The sequence below is a fragment of the Choristoneura fumiferana genome, chromosome 13 (genome assembly GCF_025370935.1).
Source record: "Choristoneura fumiferana chromosome 13, NRCan_CFum_1, whole genome shotgun sequence".
NCBI classification, from domain to species: Eukaryota; Metazoa; Arthropoda; class Insecta; order Lepidoptera; family Tortricidae; genus Choristoneura; species Choristoneura fumiferana.
In genome coordinates this window covers 20,582,322-20,607,939 of record NC_133484.1, presented here as the reverse complement: position 1 = coordinate 20,607,939, position 25,618 = coordinate 20,582,322, and the positions used below count along the sequence as shown (strand labels likewise).

The 25,618-nt window shown below is 40.6% G+C and overlaps 2 protein-coding genes across 2 annotated transcripts in view; both read right to left on the bottom strand.

Annotated features, from left to right (window-relative positions):
- Positions 1–1,944, bottom strand: part of SPARC (secreted protein, acidic, cysteine-rich) — a gene marked incomplete in the record, with an annotated part of 16,782 nt that extends 14,838 nt beyond the window's left edge. The window contains 1 exon segment of the mRNA XM_074096962.1: positions 1,780–1,944. Within this exon segment, the coding sequence (XP_073953063.1) occupies positions 1,780–1,932 (153 nt within the window).
- A 1,981-nt stretch (positions 1,945–3,925) lies between these two features.
- Positions 3,926–24,817, bottom strand: LOC141434304 (ras GTPase-activating protein-binding protein 1-like). Its single transcript, XM_074096707.1, is given in 11 exon segments — positions 3,926–7,178; positions 8,279–8,447; positions 8,935–9,200; positions 10,864–10,952; positions 10,955–11,050; positions 11,764–11,890; positions 13,134–13,346; positions 14,244–14,481; positions 16,536–16,677; positions 20,574–20,721; positions 24,670–24,817. Coding segments are annotated over 9 exon segments (1,440 nt in total). The 5' UTR covers positions 20,678–20,721; positions 24,670–24,817; the 3' UTR covers positions 3,926–7,178; positions 8,279–8,282.
- Positions 24,818–25,618: the final 801 nt, after the last annotated feature.

The following is a 25,618-nucleotide window of genomic DNA, read 5'->3' as shown; positions in this document are numbered from 1 at the left end:
CCAACGAAGTGCGTAATATCTAGTAACGATGACTCCTACAGTACAGTATTTCCAACGGCCCAAGCTGCTAACAGTAACACATTATTTTACTTGGTATGGGTAATTATATAATTATTATAATTAACATTATGTCATCAAGAATAGCAAGACAGATAAGGTCACGGTTTTGAATTTGTTATCCATTTTGACCTGGACAAATATATACTTTCAAAATTCGACGCAGAGACATTATTGACAAGTAGGTGCCTATTTACGTTACATAATTTGTGCAGAAAAGTTCCGCACAGCCCTTTAGCTATGCGGAACTAGGGGGTCGTTTTTATAACTTCGATGTTATGTCTAAAAGTCACGAGGCTCAACATAGGCTTTTCCCAGAGAAAGGACCAAGCTAGATCGATTGCTCGCCCCCGAAAACCCCTACATAGCAAATTTCCTCGAAATCGTTAGAGCCGTATCCAAGATCCCCGAAATAAATTTATTAGAATTGTACGTCTAAAGTTATAAGACTATATAGAAAGATTAGATACAATATTCTTCTACGTATCTAAACTCAAACATTTAGGTAAACAATGTTGCTACAATGTCTTTGGAAAGCTTGAAGTTGTTATTATTATTATTTATTAGTCAACAAGCAGAAGCAGAGAGACGAGCAGAGCCCTCGCCCGATGCTAATCTCGAAATAATCCATGTAAGACGACATGGTATGCCAATTTAAGATCTATTTAAGCATGAGCTGCACTCATTTACTATAACGATAGCCAATGTCAAATCAGCCGACGAATTTCCGGTTAAGTAAGTAAATGTTTAACTTAGTAACGTTTACGTGCATAATAAATTTCGGCTTGGGAGAAATTTACTTAATCGGAAATTTTATAGCTGGTTTGACACAGGTTATTGGTGCATAATGTGCGGCAACACATGCTGAGTGGAGACCCTATTTGGTATCCTGTCGTGTCACCAAGTAACTTAGTTTAGTGCTAGTTCTAGTATTATCTATTTTTATTATTGTAAGGTGGTAGTACTTATGGAGCCGAAATAAATTTCTTTCTTTTTTTTCTTCCAACTCTCACTAAAACACTGTTGACTGTGTTTGTGATTTAGTTCGGCTATAGTATAGCATTATATAGGCATCTAGAGCCCGAAGCGCCGCCGGCAATCCAGATTCCAGCGCGGGACGAACCCAAACCTGTTGAATTGGCGAAATTCCGCCCGGGTTGACCGCTCGCGTTAAACCGTTGCGTATTTTAGTTTATTATTATTCAGGTCAGGAGTTTATTTGCATTATAACTGCAATTTTATTAAAAAGCTTAGTTTGGTTTGTAAATTTAAAAAAAGTTTTTGAGGAATTTGACACTTTTTTTCTGGTTGCAAGCAAAAATTTAAGTACAATCAAGTACAAAAATATGTATCTATTCCAATCACTTAAAAATATGTTACCACGGCGTTATTCGAAGTGAGAATCTGCGGTACATATTTTTGAAGCTTTGTAGGAGTTCCTAGTTCGACACACTACTGTAAGTACTCGTGATTGCTATTGAAACCAATTTTATACAACAAACAGTTGCAGCAATTTGACTTTGTTACAAATTAGTAACATGTATACATAATAAAAAATAACTTTATCATGACTTATCGTAAACATTAGCAACTTGTTTATTTGACAAACAACAATGTCGCCGTTTTGTTCCCACATTCCGCGGTATTTGTATTACTTTTTACCAATTGTTTAGTGTCGGGTGTGGGGCAGGCAGCGGGCAGCAGGCTGCAGGGTGTACTCACCGCGTGACGGTCCGAGCTGTGCGAGCGCGCGCGGCCGACTGTCCCGGCTGGCTGAACACTGAACACTGCGCTGCGCCCAATCCTGAGTCCGCCGCCGCAGACTGAAAACGTTGCACACCACTGTTGAATCAGCATCTGTAACTCGACCATCATTAAGTGCTATACTAAACGTATTAATTAAGTATATAAATGATTTTATTTGTTTGAAATAGTCGAAACTTTGTGAAGTATCTTTAAAAGTATAATCTAAGATTTAGGGATATAATCAACGTCTAAATGCAGCTTTTTAACACTGTGATACGACATATTGGCTAGGATAAAAGTCAATGTAAACTTATTTATTTAATTCTTAGTTTTCTATCATTAAAAACATTACTACTTCATAATAATAAACGTACAAACACATGGCTTACCTAGATCGTTTGCGGGTTGTGTATCAATGTCCGGTGTCGGTAACAAAACTTGTTATTTTTCTATAGAAGTTAAAGAATATTTTAGCTTTAATTTATCCTCGAAGCATTGGCATGAAATTGGATCACTGCGCTTGCTCATTCCTTGAGGAGGGACTGCAGACTTGCAGAGTCATCCGAAAGGTATCGAGTAAAACTCGTATTCATGGGCGAGATGTTTGTATTGTTCTCAACTAATTGTTCGTGCGACTGTCAGTATATCATTCAGTCGTGAGAACCATGTCATTTCTGGGATAGGAAGTATCCGCCCGTCGTTAGGTCAACATTATATTGTGAAGATTGGGACTGTTAGAACTTCCCTATGTACAAAATTAGTACCTAACACTTTTCAGACAAAATTAGCTGCTTTAAGCTTTAGCCACATAACAGCATGATTGTCATCAATATTTCAGAAGCAAAAGGCCTTCAAAACAGTGACTTCTCTAGCTTCTCTATAATAAGTTTCTTGACAGGTGAAATTTCGTTAGATGGCGTTAGTGTCGTGAGGTCCGCTTGTCGTTAGTGTTGCTGCGAGGGCACACTTAGTTCTTCAACCAATCACACACGTGACACAAATATCAAAGTCGTGAAGCACACCTCACGGCCACGATACTAGCGCCAACTAGCCTGTCACGGAAACCCTCTTTGCCACTTGCCTAAGGGGATCCCATGCCCCAATGACCTTCGATCTGAATTCCTTAGTTTTCTAATGTTTTTTGTAGCTTATTATATGTATTAACAACAACGGCTTTAAGCAATATAGTGTCCCATATTTCCTTCAAAGTTCATTGTCTTCGAGATATTAAAGTTAAACAATTTTAGGCCAAAACACTGGTTTTCTGGACATAACTTTTGTGTTAATTAGTTTCAAATGAAAAACCCTAGGACGCGTTTTTAGAGACGTCAAAGGCGAACCCAAATATGTAGATTTCGTATATGTTAGATCTTTCACGTCAATAGAGATACGAATTAAGTGTTTTTTCAAAATCCGGTAGTTTTTGAAAAAGCCGTTTGACTTATAATCCTAGTTGTAGTGCAAAAATAGGATACGATTCAAAACTTGTCAAAAATCGATGAAAACCTCGGGTAGCCCCTTAAGTTCCAAAATGGTTTTGAAAACAATAAAGAAGTCAATAGAAAACAATTGATTGCACATTTTTCCTCAATAACTAAGGACCAAAAAAAAGTTTAATTTACTCTTTACTGTGACACTAAGGGGCTATATAACCATCCATTGATTAGTGTTAACTGACGGTTAAATGTGATGTCGTCTCCGTCTATTCGAACAAAACAAATAGAGACGGCATCACATTTAACCGTCAGTTAACACTAATCAATGGGTGGCAAAACAGCCCCTTAGTCTATTCGGCCAGAGTTGATAAAAAATATAAAAGGCAGGGGTTCCATTACAAATGCGGTCAAGTCATTATTTTTACAGACTGTTTAAAACAGAAAACACATGAAGCGCATTCCAGAACGAAATGGCAATAGGTAGATTCGCTGCGTTAGCTCGCCTGCGCAGCGCGCGTTTGACAAGAACTGCGTACCCCGTACCACGAAATTCTGTGCACGCGGTGATAAGCAACGCCCGCCATATAGTTAAATAGACTTTAGCATAACTCTAGATTTATTCGGCAAGCAGCAGTTACGCAAGGAGGTAGGTTGAGATCGTTAGGTGTTCAATGAAACTCCAGTAGTGTTACAAAAAGTACATCTCTATTCCAGAGGGCAGGAGGGCGCGGCGGCCCCGCGTCGCGCGGGCGGGGCGGGGCGGGCGGGGGGCGGCCGCGGCCTGCGCTTGACAAATTTCATCCAAATAAAACACTATCCGCCACAAAATTGAGACCCCATGATCGAATCGAGTGCAAAAATAAAGTTCCATCAAGAAGGGTACAACCGAAGATAACGTTATTGCTGGCGGGCTGCGGCTGGGGTCTGAACTTTGCTGGGTGTCGGCGTTTCGTATCCGGTGCGCCCCACTGGCCACTAGTCGCAGCTAGTCTGTACTTTTTTAACAGCGCAAATCCCACTACCAGCATATGAACGCATAACAAACAGGGCATACGGGTTGCCGTTTAAATAATGTCAGTGTTGAAAAGTATGGCAGAGGCTGTGCGCGGGCTTGCACACTAACTGTGAGTGTAGCGTCCGAAGACAGACTTAACTCATGCTTCTCTCTCTCCGGGTTGCCTAGCAAAAATGCCCATTCCCATACTGACGAAAAATATAGGGCTGGTAATTGCAACTGTTTTGTAATTTGTTTACAGTTAAGAGAACAAAATCATTTAACCATATACTTAAATAATGGGATTAGCTCTGTAAAAAAAAAAAAACTATACCTAGCAACGAATGTATTGGCCAGCCAAGGCCTCCCAGGAGAATTTAGACTGTATGATGGTTATGGTCATGGTACTATCGATGCGGCAGTCGGGCGCAGCGGGCGGCGGCGCGGGCCGACCACAACCGTACAGCTGAAGATGCACCCGTTACAATTTGGCGGTCTCGTGTAACGTGGCCCGTGGCCCGTGGCCCATGGGCGTGGGTCAACTCTGCAGCCACTCGGTCAGCACAGAGCTACATCTTGTCTGTTCAATAGAAGCGACAACTGTTTTGCCGCGACTGATAAACTATCGACGACAACCTTATGGTTCCGTCCTGTTCCACGTGAGGCCGGCTGTGGCGGGCGCGCGCCGCCGGCGGCCGTCCGTCGCTGTGGTGACGCTGATGTTATTTACAATAAATAAGTACACGAAATTTTGCAGTGCCACTGGCATGTATCGTAGGCAACAGTTTCAAACTGGACCTTATACCGAATCTCCTACATTACCACATTATACGATAGCTCAAAGAATTACAGTGTTGAATTTACTTTTAGCACAAGATTTCATGGTAATCTGCAGTAGAAGTGGTGTCCTCCGTGATCACGGTCGGCTACGACACACCGCAAGCACATTACAATTCCACAGCAAACAATTTGAGTGATCGTTATTACCTAAAAATCTTAGATACAAGAAAATCATTACGAAATATCGTGAACTTAACAAAAATATTACTCCCTGCCAATCGTCTCCTAAATACAATTATAATATAATACAGTTCCAGAACAAACGGGCCCGCACCCGCAGCGAGGCCCGCGCCGAGTGCGGCGTCCGGCGCGTCATACATGTTCATCAACGAACTTTATTAATATAATGTGCTATAGATTAGACTTTCTGCGGACCTCGCTGCGGCCACGGGCGGCAGGCAATGCACAACAACTGCTCACGCCAGCGCGGCTCATTGCTATTAACCACAGAACAGCGAGCGCCTTTCGAAACAATACACGTCGTTCGTGTATTTACATCTGTTTCGAGCCGCGAGTCTTCCTGGTCTGTCGCTAATGCAACCTCAACATGTCGCCCGCGCGACAGATTTCATGGCGTTCTAATAAACATACGTTTAAAATATAAAATACATCGTCAATATTTTGGAGACATTCGGAACGGTGTTTAATTAATTCATCGCCGTTCTTATATACATGCGATTTGCACTAAAATAATTATATTTTAGCGAGGCCAAAGCGGGCGCCTCGTAAGAGAGAAAAGGTATATTTTTATTGAAATAACATTCCAAAATCAAACTCGTTCAATATACATATAATATTCTAATTATAATGCTTCGTAAGGTACAGTAAACCGAACAAATATTTAGTAAACGATACGGAATACGCGGCGGCGCCCGGCGCCCGGCGGCCGCCGCACCAGTCAACACTACCTCGACCTCCAACTAAACGTTTACTACAAAATGAAAAATATACAAAAATTACAACAAAAATTCCATGATCAATAGAGCGCGCCGGGCGACGCTCACGCTCGTTTAAATGTCAACTCTCCGCGCTTACACGGCGCCAGGAACATCATACATAACAGTAACACGCGGGGCTCACGGTCACTTGTGGCCAGCTGCTCGCAGGTCGTCGCTGGCGCCTGGCGCCTGGCGCCGTGTAAACGGAGGCTCGAGCCTCGCTCGCGGGTCAGGCGTGACCCTGCGACTGCGAAACCCGCTCCGGAGCGGGCCCGACCATCAAAGAGGACCTCAATCTCACTCACTCACACTGCACGCGAACGTGCGATCGATTCCAAACGAATCAGTAAATGATATACGGCAGGATACCTCACGGTAACGACTGGTTATAAGTTCCTGTCAGCGGCATGCGGGGTTAGTGCGCGAACTAGGAAGCTGCTAGATGACAGATCGTCAGTTCACCGTTATGTTCGCGGGGAAGCGCCGCCGCTGCCGCGGACCAGCGGCGACGGGCGAAGCGGAGATCACTCCAAATTTTACACAACGCAGGGGATCGGAATGCGGAAACAAAAATGTTTTACAGACGCGACAAGCACCGATTGGAACGCGGTTTCAATATAAAGAGGCACGACTAGCGCGACATGCTGTTGATCTGTCTTTTGCTAAACATTCTGACACGAGCAGGGGCGTACCTACACGGACCTACAGGGGCCCCGAAGTGTTAGCAAAAATTTGCCTCAGGTAGGGCCCCAACAAATTTAGACGCGGGGCCCGTCTAGGGCAAGCTCCGCACTGGACACGACGTCAAACGGGATGTCGCACTGGCCGTACCAGAGTCACAATCCCTTGATTGCAGGCGCGATAGTATTAGAAAAGCGTACCGAAACACGACAGCACACACACATTTCATACACACAGTGACGCGAGGCGCGCACAGCGGCCGGCCGGCGGGGCGGGGCGGGGCGGCGCGTCGCGTCTCTACCACGTCGACCATAAGTATGCGTATTAGAGGACAAATCCGGTACTTCATAAAGTTAAACGCGACCACGGTCGCGGAACAAAAATTATTATTAATTGTCTATCTAACTACTTAAAAGAAATGTAAGAAGCGATTCGGCGAAGCGTGCTCAGTATTGTAGACGGCGCGGCGGGCGGGGGCGGCCGGAGCTGCGGGAAAAACAACACCGTTAATAATACTGCATGGTACATTCTTTAGTATTCAATAAAGTCACTGCCTGCCGTCTGTCTGTTTGTATATACGTAAGTACGCCTAGATCTTTTAAACTACGCTGTTATTTTAATCTGCTATATAACCATCAGTTAAATAATTTTTCATGAAAAGTTTATATTATAAAATGTTATATAGAAAGTTTATATCTTTTTCTTCAATATGCTTGAAAATGTCCGCCTATCCGTCGCAAACATAGTCGGCAAAGTTCTTCCTTATAAACTGCCACAAATAAAAAAAATATGTATGAAATTCCATTACTATACATTTTTATTATTTACTTTTTAAATTCACGTTTTGACTACGATAAGTCAATCTAAACATAAACAGCGCCTTTAAAAATGTCTCGAACCGTATCACTGTTTTCTTAATATTTCAATTTTAAGCAATTTAATTAAAAAATATTATTATTTGTAATGAAATGGTATTATGATCATGAATGAGTCGTGTACTTAAAAAAAAAAAACAAGTATCGCGGGAAAGTATAAGGACAAAAATAAAAAAAAGCCGAACATTTAATTTAATGTTTTAACAATTTTGCTTTGTTTCCTCGCAATGCGGAGAAAAAGCACTATACATGCCTCAGCGGAAATGGCAATTCGTGGATTCGTATTTATTGACGGACTCAGCTACGCTTCGTTCGTCTTACTTATCCACGAATTTCTTTTTCTCGGCCTCGGCAGTAATGTACTATTTATTATCTAAACACTAGAAATCCGGCAACCATTTTCCTTGAAGATCATAGATGCTTAATAAGAAGGGATTATTTGTTGTGTATTGCTGCTTTCGTGACTCGTCTAACATTTTGTCTGATATTTTATCTCGCCGTCTACAGCGGTCGCGACCGGAGTAAATTTTGGGCACGAGTCAGAAAACCTGGGTCCAATTCCCATACAAACTCGCTAATACTATTTACTTGTACTGTTATGCGACTGGGCCCTAATCTATGATGTTTATTTTCGCGAGGGGCAGGGAGCGGACAAGACAATGCACAACAAAATGAGCTATACAGTGGGCTGCGGTATCAGCAGTGTGGTACCTGGCTAGCGGCGGTAGGGCTGACGCGGCGGGAAGGTGCGGTGCGTGGAGTTGGGGCGGCGGCGCGGCGCGTCGCCCGCGCGAGCGGCCCCGGGCCCCGCGCCGCGCGTCTTCTTTTCCTCCACGTTCAGCTTCACGCCGTCGGGGCTGTCCGGCGGGAAGTACAGCGGCTGCGGCAACAGAACAACACATTTAATATCAATATTGTAATAATATTTCTAAGCGTCAACAGTAGCGGCTGATGACGGCTGTGCAGTGCACGTAAGAATATGTTTTTTTTGAAGATCTTCACAGACGATTGATCGACCAGGTTAAGTTCCACAGAAAATTAGCGTTGTGGCACATAACGCGTAGCAACACGTGTGGAGTGGAGGCCCTGTGGTGTCCTCACGTTTGACCCCGTAATTTAATTTCAAGGTTAGTTTCAGTTTTACTACTGCAGGGTGGTGGTCTGGTGGTACTGATGGAACCAATACAAATGAATGCGTTAAGAGACTCCTTCGTGGTGTATCGTATCGCCCAGGCTCCATGAGCCGCGTCCGCGTACCGACTGAGCGATTCCGCTCGTGCATGAGGCACGATTTTATTCGTGATGTGGTCTAAAGGTGGTCTGTGTGCGCTCGTCCTGTGATGGCGTCGTATAGAGCAGGTACTGACCGTGGCCCCGAGGCAGTCCTGTGCGCTGCGCGCGCTCTCGTAGGTGACGAACCCGTAGTGCGGATGGGGCGGCCGTCCCAGCACGCGCAGCTCGGCGACGGGTCCGAAGCGCGCGAACAGCGCCCGCAGCTCGTCCTCCGTGGCGCTGGGCGGCACGTTCCCCAGGAACAGCTGCTGCGAGTCGCTGTAGCGCCGCCCCCCTCCGCCGCCGCCGCCCCCCTCGCCGCGCTCCCCGCGCTCCCCGCGCATGCCGCCGCTCGCACCCTCTGAAATTATACACACGTCCAAGTTAAATTAGTTTCACTATCGATCGCCAACCGTAACTTTTTTTAAGAAAAAGAACGACTACACATGGATTTTGATTAACATTACTGCTCGCTTAACTAATTTTAGTTTTTTTTTTTCGCTTGCTTTTAGATTTTACTTTATTTTATATGAGAAACTTTGTAAGAGATGTGGGCGTACAGCCACCAGCACCAATATCTGACACAACAAGCGTGCATAAATATCTGATACGACTCTATTTCTAGGGCCGGAAGGACGTGTCAGATATTTTTGCACGCTCCGCTGTGGCAGATATTAATGCTGGTGACTGTAAAGTACAATAAAAAAAAACACTATGAACGATTGGGAAGGGCGGGCCCAAACAGTGTCGAACTCTCACCGGCTAAAAAAACCCGGCTGCAAGTCCCCGACTCCCTGGAGCTTAGGTTTCTTATCTACCCGGTCTTGAGTTAACCATTTGTTGGAAAACCGAAAGAGGAGCACGTATTTTTGTTGTACTGATCCCCCTTACGTTTCTTTTGTGACCGACATTTTTAGAGTTTTTCAGGCCTAGGCCGCACTACGGTTTTTTCCCGCAAGCGGTAAACCGCCAAACCGCGAAACTGGCCACGATTTTCACAGTTTGAAAATGGATATATGTACGAGTATTGGCTCTGTGCACGACATCAGCGCCACCTACCGTCGGCAACTTTTTTGGCTCTGATGCTCTGACGTTTTGAAATTTCATCGCGACCAAAATCAAACCTATAACGTATTAATTTATAATAAAAAAATACTGTGATACCTACCGTGATTTGGGTGGACAAAAGGTTGTGAATTCATTTTTGGTCATTAAAATTAAATGAGGTAAGTAAAATTTATTCAAAAAGTGTGTTTTATTTTCGTTATGTCAGGGTTTGTTTACTTCATGTTTAGTTGTACTTTTACTGTAAAACGAAAAGATAAAGCTATCTTATTGATTTCTTTGAATAATAGTAAAATTATATAATTGTTCTTGTATCGCTTGTAATAAATTAAATATTGTTTTCAGATCAAAATGTCAGTATCATTTTGAAGACCGGTTTTGTCACTCAATATAAAATTTCAACCACAAAACGTTTCATAAGGAAAATTGTAGCTGGACATGTCCGAGATGTAGAGGAATTAAGAACAAAACAGGGACAGTGTTCAATAATTCAAGCTCGCATCATAACACAAACATCTATTACTAAAATTAGGTAGTTAAAGTCTATACAAATTGCTTTGTTAATGACAGATTCATATGAGTATGACAGAGCCAGAACTATTTCTAATTTTGGCCACCATGAGCGCTGCGATAGATTTCATCACCCCCACCTAGTATTTCGCACCCCCCCAATACGACATAAATAATTAAGACGCCACAATAATAATGCAACAACTATTCTCGGCAGCAGTCTGCCAAATAGTCACAGAATATGTGTGTGCGGGCCAGTATAAGTTCTATGGGTTACAAATTTTAGCGCGGTTTTTCCCGCAGCGCCAGTGCTGCCGCTTGCATTAGTTTACTTGATTCATAAAGTCACGCGGTTAAAAACCACTGCGGTTTAGCCGTAGTGCGGCGTTGGCCTTAAGAGGTATTTAGGCTGATTCTACTGTAGCAGCTGTCAGACAGAGTGTAATTACCGGCGGGGTGGTGGTGGTCGCGCGGCGCGCGCTGCGGGCGCGGGCGCGGCGGCTCGTGCGCGGCGGGGGCGGGGGCGGAGGCGGGGCGGGGCGGCGGCGGCGGCGGCGGCGGGCGCGGGCGCGGGCGGCGCGCTCGACTTCAGCAGGTTGGCGTACGTCTTGGGCTCCGGCGGGGACGGCGCCACGGCTGCGACATGACAAAGGTTAGCCCATGTACGCACTAAACGGTTAGTCGCACGGTTTTAACGCACCGTCTCTCTCTCAAGCGACAGGTACTACCTAAAACCGAGCGGCTAACCGCATAGTGTATCCTTGCACTTACACCACAAACACACCATCGAGCGGTTCGGCGCACCGACACAGACTCTGCCGAGTCGAGGTCAAAGATATTATTATGTTTACATTTTACTACCTTGTTGACTTCATTTTACTTCGTGTTTGAAATTTTAAATAAAGTTGTAAGAAAAAAAAAAACAAACAACAAAAGCGTATAGATGTTAACACTTCTTTGACTTCGAATATTGGAAGTATAGACTTTGATGATTTAATTTATGAATAGTCTAACACTCTAACCTAACCTTAATTGTATTAGTAAGTATAGGTACAGTTTTTTTTTATTATATAATATCGAATTAAATCGGTTCTATGAGGGCTAGATAATTAAGTTAAATTACTAAATGAGCCATGGGCAAGCAAGACCATAACGTCAAACGGACTTCACGGTACTAACGACATCTAGCGATATTGCACCTGTCAAAGCCCTAATATTGGCAGCTCTATTGCATATAGTCTTATAGACTATATTACTTCATCGTCTGATACGATCCTTCGTTCCACAAGTCACTATTTCTTCTTGCAATAGAAGGGCAAAACGTAAGTATGAATGTAAAAATGCGTTACCGGGCTGCGGCTGCGGCTGCGGCTGCGGCTGCGGCGGGCGGCGTGGGCTCGCGCGGCGGCTCGGGCTCGGGCGCGGGCTCGGCCGCCGGCGCCGGCTCGGGCTCCGGCTCCGCGCTCACCACTCCAGCTGCAAACAATCATATAGATACTGCAACGATACCACCTATACCAGAGGATTTTCAAGGGGCGGAGCGTGTCGCATTTTATGCCTACTGCTTTAATCAACTATGTCGAGCTTTCAGTCCGGGGCCCTCGCTATACGGGCAAACACGTATGGACCATGATCAAAGATGAAATGCACTTCTGTTTGTAAAATTAGGCGACCCACTGCCGTATGTCTACATAAATATAGCTCTTACTAATATCTTAATAATAATTAATAATAATTGCGGACATCTGAGGGTTGGAGACCTGGTGACCTGACACACATGGCATTCCTAGTTCGGGCACCAGTCTCCCCCACCCAAGACTGTCAATTACACCTAAATTGTATTGTAGTATCTAACAGCCTTATTCATAAAAAGTTAGAGCCTCCTTGAAGGCCCGATACTAAAAAACATGATTCATAAACGTCTGTTAGCGCTAATCAGTCGATCAAGGCTCTGCTAAAGTTAGAGGACCCTAGACCCTCCTTTATCTCCCTGCTAAGTCACAAAATGGCCGCCACAAGTTTGAACAGCTGACTTTGACAAGAGCAAAAAACCATACCGAAGATATTGTTAGTGAAGGGAGGGTTACGCAAAGATTAAAAAAAAACCAGGAAAATTTATTTCCACGAATTTGTATTTAAAAATCCTCTAAATTAGGTATTTATTACTGCCACTTTACTAACAATAAATATGAAAAAAAAATTAGGGTGATTAACATAATTACGGCTTTTTGCACTTAGGTAGGTACTACATACACATGCGGATCGGAAATCACATTTAACCGTCAGTTAACACTAATCAATGGGTGGTGAATCGTGGCCGAATCGATTTAGATGAGATTTGATATAGGAATAGTTCGAGACAGTGGAAAGGATAGGTTAGTTTTTATCCCGGAAAGTTATACTCAAACGAAATCCTGGTGAGCTGGAATATTTCTTGCCTTCTGAGCGATAAATTTAGTTAAAGTGAATAAAGTGTAAGCATACAAGAGGCTGGGTTTGTCTATATAAAACGTGCGTGCGTTTGTTTATTCCTTCACGCTGAAACGGCTGGACGATTTGAATGAACTTTGGTATGTAAATAGCTGAACGTCTGAAACAACACATTTGACTGGCGAAGACCGAGGTGCGATTCCAGGTTTCAACATTCCTCTTCTAGTTTTTGCAATGTGTCTCAGTTGTAGTTGTAGTATAATAAAGTGAAGCATCATGTTATATTTACAGTGTATCGGGTGCTGCATGGGGCGCGGCTCCTGCGGCGCGTCGGCGGGCGCGGAGGCGGGAGCGGGCGCGGGCGCGGGCGGCGGGGATGGCGCGGGCGCGGGCGCGGGCGCGGCCGCGGGGTGCCCGTTCAGCTGCGGCGGCAGCAGCGGCGGCGAGACGCGCGGCGGCGCCGGGAACAGCGGCGGGAACGCCGGCGGAGCCGGGAAGTACCCTGCACACGCAACTAGTTACAATCTCCTTTCCTTGATATTAATCAAGCCTGGATTGCAGCCTGTTTGTAAATAAGAAGTAGAATAACGGAATGAAGGCTGAATTAAAACCAAAACATAATATGTAGACTAAAAAACTAATTATTACTGGCGGAGCATATTTGTTAATGACCAATATCTGGCACAACCAAGTGTGCATATATCTGATACGACTCTTTTTCAAGGGCCATGTTTTTAGGGTTCCGGAGCCAAAATGGCAAAAACGGAACCCTTATAGTTTCGCCATGTCTGTCTGTCTGTCCGTCCGCGGCTTTGCTCAGGGACTATCAATGCTAGGAAGCTGTAATTTTGCACGGATATGTATGTAAACAATGCCGACAAAATGGTACAATAAAAAATAAAAAATAAAAAATATTTAGGTTACCTCCCATAGACGTAAAGTGGGGGTGATTTTTATTCTCATCCAACCATATAGTGATATCGTTGGATAGGTCTTTAAAACCATTAGGGGTTTGCTAATACAATTTTACGATTCAGTGATTTGTTTGCGAAATATTCAACTTTAAAGTGCAAAATTTTTATTAAAATCGAGCGTCAAACTTGAAAAAATTCAGGATGGTAGTATGTATATCAAACTTACTTACAAGGAAAACTATAACGGTTAAGTTTTCTTGATAATTATTAGTAAATAGCAGCCTAAGGTATAAAATATACCTAAACTTGGAATATTCCGTACAAAATACGAAATCCTTAGAAAAATATTACTTAATTTTTTCGTATGGCTACGAAACCCTATTTCGGGCGTGTCCGACACGCTCTTGGCCGGTTTTTTTTTTCAATGTTCCGCTGTGGCAGATATGAATGCAGCAAATGTTGGTAATTGGTAAGGTAGGTGTTACCTGCGGGCTCGGCGTCGTCGCGCTCGCGCTCTTGCTCGGGCTCGCGCTCGGGCTCGGGCTCGTCGTCGGGCACGAGGTCCTGGTAGCGGAATATGTCGTTGTGCACATAATACTTCTTGGGGGACTGCGCGGCCAGCACGAAGGTCTGCGTGAAGCGGCGCATGGGCGCGCCCGCGTTGGACAGCTCGCCCGTCACCTGCACCACCACGCCGCTGCCCAGCGTCGCCTGCGAGTCCACCTGCGCCACGCCACGACACGACACGACACGCCATTATTTTAAAATTTATGACGGTGGAAGCATTCTACACTTCCACTGAACGTAGATATAGTTAGTTTAATATTGTAACTAAGGGACCCCATACATCCCTGTATTATTATTATTATTTTTTGTATTTTTTTTTCTTTAATTGTATAATATAGTTTATAAGTATTTTATTTGTAATTATATTATTATAAAAAAATGACTTTCTGCCAAGTTTCTTGCGGCGCATTCTTCTTGGCAATGATGGACTTTCCGAAAGCGCTGGTAGTTTAAAAAAATGACGTGTAAAAGTGCCCATTGCGGCCTATTTACTGAATAAATCATTTGATTTTTTTTTTTGAATTTTGAATTTGAATTTGCTACGCCACGCCACACACACACACCACAACATATCAGAACAACCGCTATTTCACTTCCCTACCGCAACATACAAATTAACTACCTATAAAATGAGGGCTATCTTTTTTTGTCTCACTAGATGGCGCACTGTTGCGTGAGGTTTTTAAGTATGACTTTCAAAGTCTGTTATTACAAACGTGAAAACAAAGTTAAGATTAAAATCATATTTAATACACCTTAAAACCGTACCATAAAAATATCGAGCATGCCACAGTGTTGCATAGTCCCCATTTTGTTCGGAAAAAGGAGGGACAAAGGTTTCCGAAAGACAAAACTGTCTCAAAACACAGACATTCGTTGCCCCGGAACGCATATTTTCCATAATTAATTTCAGGTAATACAAACTATTCACAAAATTATTCTAATTATAAATAAACCCGCGTAGCTCACCCAAAATCTATGAGATTTGACATTTCGGAGACCTCACGCTACACTAGCGCCTCTAGTGGCGAATTCATACGCGATAGCCCTCATTGAGAATTTAGTGTATTTTAGCTTTGGGCTAAATGTCAAATTGTCTCTTGTATTAAAATTAACGAAATTCATTATGATTCTCTAAATACCTAAAGATTGAAATGCACAATTCATTCAAATACCGAATGACAGAAATGACAAAATATTAAAACAACTCATACCGAAAACACCCACAAGGCAAAATGTCTAATTTTTTTTTCACGGATGGTGTTTGAGATTTTTTTTTATTCGACTGGATAGCAAACGAGCAAGTGGGTCTCCTGATGGTAAGAGATCACCACCGCCCATAACACCAGGGGTATTGCAGATGCGTTGCCAGCCTAGAGGCCTAAGATGGGATACCTCACGTGCCAGTAATTTCACCGGCTGTTTTACTCTCCACGCCGAAACACAACAGCGCAAGCACTGCTGCTTAACAGCAGGATTAGCGAGAAGATGGAGGTAGCAATCCGGGCGGACCTTGCACAAGGTCCTACCACCTGCGTCCGGGCGGACCTTGCACAAGGTCCTACCACCTGCTTGATATTGATTATTGAATTTTAGTATAGTTCCTGTTCAACATACAAATTTAGGTATTTTAACTTTTGGTTAGTGATTTTGAAGTTTAGGTATTATGAGACTAAGGTATTTTGAAATTCAGCCATATTAAGATTCCGGTGTTATAAGAGAACAAAATTAGGCATTCTGCAATTTAGGTATTTTGAGATCTGGGAATATTGATAAAAAGGTAAAATGCAATTTAGAAGTTATAAGCCCAAAGCGTATTTTAGGACTAGGGCGTTTTTTTAAACAGTCATAAAAAATAGATTTTTTTAAATAGAGTCCTATCGGGATCAGTACATATCGAGAATGGCTCTTTTTGGTAATATGTCAATTCGGGTTTTATTTGTTATGAGAATCGTTATGAGAAGTATTGGGGTATTTTGGGTTTAGCTCCAAATGGACCGGAATGGAAAAAATCCCGGTACTGAAGGCCTTGGTCAGTAGTACACTGAACTGACCAAGTACGCAAAATACAGTAGAACCCGCTTAATACGATCACGATTTCCCGCATTTGTTTTCCTTCAGTGGGCGGCAGGAGGATATTTTTTTTCATGGGCATCAAACGTTTCTTCTTTCTGTGTATGGTTTGTGGCGCCAGTCTCAAGCTAACGTACCTGGCTGATCTTGGCATGGCAGTCGCGGAAGTTGAGCTGCTGGATGCGGTTGTGGATCTGCTTCTGTCCGACGACGGGCAGCGTCTCGCGCTGCGGGGCCTCCAGCCCGCCGTGCACGAACGACGAGAAGTTGTTATAAAATCTGCGCACACAACGAACCCTTATTATTGTTATTTATTGGGTCAATCAAGTCTTTAGTGTTGTTAGCCTGTCCCGTGTCCCTGGAGACATCAGTGATACACTTTGTTAAAAAAATGTTTGCAATTTATACTATTAGCACACTTACGAGATGAACCATAAAGGAATACGGTATTTGACAACTCCTGATTTTGCCATATCTTAATATTATGAAAATATAGATATACAGATAGTTTAGCGAAGAGAAAATTTAAATCGGTTGAAAATTGGATTTATAGTGATTTTTTGGAAAATCTATATACCTGTCTCTTTCTCAAACGCTTTTCTCTATGCAGTAAGGCGGTACTGGCGTGTGACGTCACATGCCAGTATGTCTTTCTCTGTCTAATCTTGAATTTCAAACCTTCATAACTTTGTTATTTGTAAAGGTAGCTTAATTTTTTTTCTATTCGATAACAGGCATTGTGTAGTTTTAATTTATAAAACATATACAAAATAGTCAAATACCGTATTGCCTTAAAACTGTCACAATTCCTAACTTTTAGGGGATTTGTACCCCATAAAATCATACTTAGGTAACTCAGGAGACGTAACCATGGCAACGAGCTACACTTAAAAGTTGATTGACCCTATTACACGTATTTAGACAGCATTACAGTAAATACCAATGCACTGTGAAACTACATTAAACAATATAAAAGGTAAAATAAGCAAGCAAGGTAGGAACACCGGTTTGCCTGTCATCCAACTCATAATACGCTAGCGCTACGCCATGCGCCATGCGCCAGGCGCTGACGATGACGACAGACGGTAGCCTAATCTTATTTGTAATTGTAACACACTTCGAAAATGCAACTAAAGATGACAGAGCAAATATAAGGGTTGCCACAGAGCAGATATTGGGCGGTCAGTATGGGCAATACTATAATATTAGTCACAAGATTTACACATGGTTGACCTCTCATGGTATTTATTCTGTTGTGCTTAACTTTTTTTTGCAGTTTATTAATTTAGGACCATTTCGTGACATGCGAATTCTATCTTCCATGCTGTCACGAATAAATATTTTCTTTCTATCTTTCTTTCATAAACACAGCCATGTAAATAATTAAGCTCACAAAGACATCTTAACAAAAATTGAATGATTTGCTCATAAAAATAAGTAAAATCTCATAAACAGCCAAATGTATATGAGAAAAAGAGTAGGTAATTAGCCTAAACTATGCCCAAGTTTTGTTCGTTTAATTCTTTAAAATCTACTGTGATAATTCTAAAAGCCAAAAATATTAGCTAAATACATTTTTAAGAAGACTATAATGAGCTTTCACTACTTTTTACGGCCAATTTATCAAATTTTGCAATATGTTTTTGTGAAGATGTAGCTATTGGTAAAATCTCGCGAGTTTAAATGGCGGTTTCTTTAATGTAAAGGTAAATAAACTATGTGTAAAGTAATCATGGTATTTTTATGCACCAATATAAAGTTGTGAAATGACGCATTTTAATCGAGGCATTAGTCGCCCTCCCCTCCCCCCTCCCTCCCTGATGATGACGGAAAAGGTGGCGGGCAGTTGCTGTACTCACTGCTCATATCATAACAGATCAGAATGAAAGGGTTGAAAGATGCTTGCACCCGAAATTTGGAGAAAGCTAAAAAGGGCTGTCACAAACTACACGTAGACACGTGGTATTTCATATCACCACGAGGCTTCTTAGAAGCATATTATACAGGCGTTTTATATTATGTAAGGATTATTAAAAACTCATTTCTAAGTGACCTACTGGATGCTACTGGTAAAGGTAAGTTCTTCGTTTACGAATTACGAAGGAATGTCCACAATAAACCTTTACTTTAGTCAGCTAGGATTAAAGAAGTGTAAAAATTACATTGTTCGAAAAGACCACGTGGGTTACAAAATGGTTGTGAAATAAATTAATCCATCCATACTTATTGTTAAGGTTATTAAGACAAGCTGCATAGTGGACTCAAACGAGCGATAATGAACTCTTCCATCGATACAAACGTAAAAACATGTCGCATCACATATACGCAATTACAATATAGCAAGCTAGAGGTAGCTTAATGCATATTGTAACTTGTTCGTGTGGCGAAATTTTCCATTGCATCCATAAGGCTAGTTCAAATAATAAAATCATTGACGAAAGGCCTAATTATTGACATTTAAATTCTTAACGACCATATCACATTAAGAAATCGTTATATATTCATTTCATTAAACATGACATGACGCGTTTAACTATCTAATAGTAACTAAATGAGCATATTAATTAATTCACAAAATTTATATTTAAACTAGATCTATTTAGATAATGTAAAAGAACATTATGGTTTAGTGCGAAACTATAAAATATAAAATGAGTTTGTATTATATTGTTTAGTCATTCAGATAAGGGATGATGAACAATCCACCATTTGGTTGAGTTCGGAACAGATAGCGCGGTCAGGGTTCCTTTGAAGTAGAACCAAATTAAACAATGGGTGATATTAGGTACCCATTGTAAGATATACTCAAAGAGCAGGTACAGAGCCAAGTACCGAAAAGAAGTTTTCTCGGAACACGTTGTAATTTCGTATACCTATACGCAGTCACAGTTCATAACTAATATTTGAATTCTATTCTATTAACATTTTGAATGTAAAAACGTTAAATAAACCGTGAAATAACTTATTTACTATACTTTCGTATTATAAGACGTGAAAAGAAAAAAAATACTAGCACATTATAATAATCGGAGTGAGTCACAGTTGCCTAAATGCATCAAGTTCAGACAGAATTCAATCTAAAATCTGGATTCCAAAACCAAAAATTACTTTTTAAACTTTCGTAATTCTCACTCATAGTCAAAAATACCACTCTACTCGCGAGTCTACTCGTGACCACGGCAACTGTAACGTTGCCGAAACGTCGAGGTAAATATTACTCGTGTAAAAATAGCGTGATAAGTCCCGCCAAAAATTACTTGTCTCACTGGTTAGCATCTAGAGCACCTGGTCAGCTCTTACATGTTTATCTCTCTAAACGGACTATTCTTGTACCATCAGCCAAGTAAGTGGTCTATCAATTTTTAAACAAGTTCCTATCAAATGAATATGTCGCTAAAGTCGAACTTTCGAGTTGACAGACACGTCTTTTGGCATTATTGTTTTGTGACATGGAAACGATTATCAACTTTAGGGTGGTAGACCACATATTTGGCTGATGGTACCTATAATTTATTCAATTATTTCAGGGATTTCGGAAACGGCTCGAACGATTTCGATGAAATTTGCTTTCGGAGGCAAACAATCGATCTAGCATGGTTTTATCTAAGAGAGAATGTGTTTTTTTTTGCACTTCAAACGCTCTTATTGTTTGTTGTCCTTAGATATAAATAAGCTAGTAACGTCATTTTTACACTGTCGATTGCGCTTTGCTAATTGGCGGTAGACTGAATGCGTTCGTTTTTTTATAATGTTTATAACGTGTATTGTTTAGTCAAGTAAGGTACTTTTAGTAGAAATACCTGTGTTTTTACCCGACTGCCCGAAGGAGGGTTATGTTTTTGTTCTTTAAGGAGTCAGGATGTAGCATATTGTATTTAAATAACCTTTTTAATAGTAATATGCATTATTCATATTTGCAAAGTATACTTTTGGCGCTGACTTAAAACAATTCAACTGCCATACAATTTAAAAATAAGTAAAAAAAAATTAAGGTACTTCTTAGATAAGGTCCTCACTGAAAATCAGCGCCACGGCTTGCCGAGCCGGCCGTGGCATTATGCTGAGTGCCTGTTTCTGTTTAGCGTCATTTCTTGTATTTGATAGGCTAGATAATTAGATAAGTGCTTAAAGTGCTTAAAAAAAAAAAAAAACTAGTTTGGTTCCTGGTATCTTACCGGTGAAGGTGCGTGGGCGCCTTGTTTAATAGCGTGTAGTATTGGCGCACGAACTCGCGGCCGACGCTCTGCGGAGACGGGGACGGGGACGCCTCCATTACCATTGCTGTTCAACTTGGAGCCGACACTGCCCTCTGCTGTGCGCTGCCTGGAACACCACCAGACCTCACCTTAACTACTAGCGTTAATATTGAACATTGTCTATAGAATAGAGGAATCACCCACCAACATTGGGCCCAAGTGTTTATATAAAGACTTTGCAGGTGGTTTTTCATTCCTTTTGTGAGGGCCACTGATAATCTAGTATACCTATATTATACAGTTTTGATAACTAGGCTTGGGACTTTTGGATGCTTGCCGTGATTCTAGAATACATGGAGTTGTCATGTGCTAAAAAAACATTTTTCGAAGTCAAATTCAAAGTTATGTAATATGTTACATTTTATTTACTTACATATTTAACACAATATAATACAAATTGTTATTTGTATATACACTACAAACACACTTCGCAAGTCGTATTAAGATTATTCAGTTCTATATAACAAAAATAATGATAATGTTCTTTTTTTTTTATTCGACTGGATGGCAAACGAGCGAGTGGGTCTCCTGATGGTAAGAGATCACCACCGCCCATTAATCAATCAAATTTTTTTAAATATTCTATTACGAAAAATTCGGTAATCTGTCACAACACTAATATCAAAGAGGACGCATATTTAGGTAAATCGTATATGTATCGCGTCACCTGTGAACTGCGGCTACTATAATTATAAAGATTTATGATGTGATTCAGGTCAATATTAATAAGAAAAATTAAAATGTACCTTAATATTTTTTCAACTATCTCTTGCTTAAAAAGGTTTCCCAAGGCTGTTAGATTTTACCTGAGGCCTTTTGTCAAACACTCGGAATCAGGATTGTTTTCACCACTTATTTCTGTCACACAGTATGAGATGAGGATAAAAAGGGATGGTGAATGCAATCGTGAGCACCACAGCAATGACTATATGGCCACTGGTCTTAATGTGCACAGAGTGTACTGAATTAATTGTGCAAATTCCACTTAATTTTTAATGTTGTGGTTTTATGATGGTGATATGATGGTGATTATATCTACTACAACCTAAACTAGTTATTTTTCAACATAGTTCATGTTATTTAAAATGCAATTATCATTAGATAACTTTTTCTATAATAATGAGGAGTTAATTACTAGAACCTATTATAATGTTGAAAATACCAAAAAAACAAGAATCTGACTCACATATCACTGGTCTTGTACCACTGTACTGTATAATTCCCATTATTAGTATCCCCCTAATGCACTAATAAAATAAATGCGAAAGTTTGTTACTTCATCATGTCTAAACCGCAGAACCGATTTAGATGAAATTCAGTACACAGATAGTTTGAATCCAGGGGAAGGACATAGGATAGTTTTTATCCCAGAAAATTTTAGTTCCAGCGGGATAGTGAAAACCGCATTCTACACGGACGGAGACGCGGGTAACAGGCTAGTTTATTTAAATACATATTTTTATTACAATTTGTTATTGCTACACATCTGGGAAAAATAATAATTATTATGGTTCAAAACATGGAGCCCTGTGACAGATAAACAGTTAGCTCAATAATAGTGTCCTGTTGGCACCCTTGAATTCAAAAAACGGCCAAGAGCGTGTCGGACACGCCCAAAATAGGGTTAAGTAGCCATTACGAAAAAATTAAGTAATATTTTTTAAGGATTTCGTATTTAATACGGAATCTTCCAAGTTTAGGTATATTTTATACCTTAGGCTGCTATTTAAGAGTAAAACTACTAATAATTCTCAAGCAAACTTTGCCGTTATAGTTTTCCTTGAAAATTTGATATACTTACTAACATACCATCCTGAATTTTTTCAAATTTTTCCACCCACCAGTTTAGATTTTAGAGGGGGGAGGACACTTGATTTTAATGAAAATTTGCACTTTAAAGTTAAATATTTCGCAAAAAAATCATTAAATCGAAAAATCGTCTAAGCAACCCCCTAATGGTTTTAAAAGTTCTATCCAAGGACACTCCACACTATAGGGTTGGATTAGAAAAAAAAATCACTCCCACTTTAAGTCTATAAGAGACATTTTTTATTGTACCATTTTGTCAGCATAGTTTACATATGTATCCATGCAAAATTACAGCTTTCTAGCATTGATGGTCCCTGAGCAAAGCCGCGGACGGACGGACAGACACAGACAGACAGTCATGGCAAAACTATAAGGGTTCCGTTTTTGCCATTTTGGGTCCGGAACCCTAAAAAGGAACCAGCACTACTAAATATTTTATAGCTTTTACAAAATGTCCTTTGACTGTAGTGTCCAGTATTATAGTGCAGTTGCTCAATAGTCATATGATGTACCGTTTACCTTTATTTGCCCCAATTTCACTTGCCATACCAATGTCTGCCACAAAAACATAAAATATATAGAACCGTGCTGTTTTCAGGATTTTTTTAAATGTCATCATATAGAATGCAGTAGGTTAGGTTAGTTTAATATCAACTCTGAAGAAATTACTATTTCAGAAATAAATTACTTTATGACAAATGAAAATTCTAGAAAACAATACATTTGGGCATATGAAATTCGGGCAAACAATAGAGAACCATGATGTACACACTCAAAGCATGATAATTAATTAACCTTTCTTAAGCTTGGGCACGGCCAGTGAAAAATTTGAATACAATCTTATCTATTTGCAACTTAAAGATTTTTTGTATTATTTTGGTCAAACAAGGCTGTAATTTCTGCATACATAAGAACTGGTTCTGACTAGTTAAATTGGTATTTGATGTTGATGTCTAAACTACCTAATCAAACAAGTAATTGTTAGAGGAAACATCTAAATGATCCAGTGATAAGTTGTTTTACCTAACATGTTATTAATTTTCCTTAATTAGAGATGTAATTGTATAAGTAAAAATCACTGCTCAGTTTTATTTTCCAGTCAGTTGATGGGTTGTTGATGTTTTCACTGAAAATCTCAAGGAGACCAAAGACACTATTAGTTTAATTTAACAACCATCAAACAAAAATCTTTTTTTTATTTTTTATTTGACTGGATGGCAAACCAGTAAGTGGGTCTCTTGATGGTAAGAGATCACCACCGCCCATAGACACCTGCAACACCAGGGGGATTGCAGATGCGTTGCCAGCCTAGAGGCCTAAGATGGGATACCTCAAGTGCCAGTAATTTCACCAGCTGTCTTACTCTCCATGCCGAAACACAACAATCTTTAGGTTAAAAGAAAAAAATAAGTGGCAAATATAAATGACACTAAATTAATATTTCCTAAATAAGGGAGTTGCTGTAGCCAAGTGTGAAAGAGTACTTGCAGAAAACCTCCACATGCAACCCTGGCCTGGGCCATCACAAAGCAGCATACAGCATAATTTTTACTGTCATAGTGTACAGAACAGAGCAAACAATAACTGAAGCAAATATTTTCTTCAATAAGTTTTCTATAATTAGGTATATGAAAATAATACATGATAAGTCAATAAACATGCCAGATATGCTACAGGAGCATTAAGAAGTAATGTTATGTCTGTATCTTAGTATTATAAATATGATAATAAGTACCACTAAGATCTGAAAGATAATCAGTGTAAATGCGATATCTCATCTTGCACGAATTATCAATAACAGCACAATGACATCTGTTATGCAGACAAAAAGGTTGAAGATGTCAGGGATACAAAATAAACGAGTAGAAACGGAGCGGCTCGCAAGTACGGGCGAGCTGGTCGCGGGCGAGGGCCTGACCTGCTGTTGACTGCTGCGGTGCTGCCCCCATGTTTTGTCAAGCACGCATGGCTACCGCGAAGGCTGGGACCAGGGATCATCCAATGCACTATTTTATGTTCAATTACAGCTCATAACAAATGTTGAGCATAAAAATGTACGCGAAAAAGCTTTTCATAGGTAATCCCCGAAGCATACGCTGATAAATCGCTCAAATACTACGAAAGATTAACCTTCATACATCTGCCGACAGTCAAAATAATCCTTTCGAATGCAACATCGGAGGACCTTGTATGTTGAAAAACTTACCTCAGTAAAATTTAGGCATTAAATTGTTGTGATCTGCAACGATATATCACGAAATTCGAGCAATTTTCACGATAAATAAGGACTGAAAACAGAAAAAGAGCCTACCTCACCGTTCGGTGTCAATTTAACCGATGTTGCTGGTGCAAAAAAAGTAAGCAAGCAGAATTTTGAATTTACTGTATTACAAACGGGGACAAACGGGGAAAAAGGTTCGTATCGTATGCCATGCAAGTAAATAGAATAAGTAAATGAAAAGTAAATGAAAAATGAACGAACATGTTTTTAATTCAAGTTGATGAAAACTAACTTCTCCCTCTTTCCTCTTTGAAACTAACGTACTTGAAAGTGTTTTCTTCACACTTTTACTTTTGTAGTTTGTTAGGTTTGCTCAGCCACAAAGGGTCAGTTCAGACATACTTAATATGAACAAACATCATAATAATATGAACGTTTATATGAAGTCCGTGTGCTCAGTGCTCAGTAGACATGGGTAATTTCGGTAATTTCGACTCCGACAAGGGTCAAGGGATCTGACTCACTCAATCCAGCTCCGGTATCGGTACCGAATTCGCTTATTGACTCCGACTCAATCTCCGACTCCTTTATTGACTCCCGTTTTTTCAAGCGATTATTATAAATAGGGAATTTTTATTTTGCATGAAGGGTGTTAAAGAATGAATCGAAAGAAGTTGTTGAATGAAAATAAAAATTGTAATATAGCATTAAAAATATCTTCAACATAATAATAATTTATTAGATTTTCAAGACAAAATTGATCTCATTCTTATTAGTATAAATCTTTAAAATAATTATAATGTAGAAAGAAATAAGTACCACGATGTCCCATAGATTAAGATAAATATATGCGATATCCAAAACCATGTGGCCATTTAATGATTTATTCGATATGTCCTCCAAGTGTCCTCCCTACTCGTACCCCATTATTTTT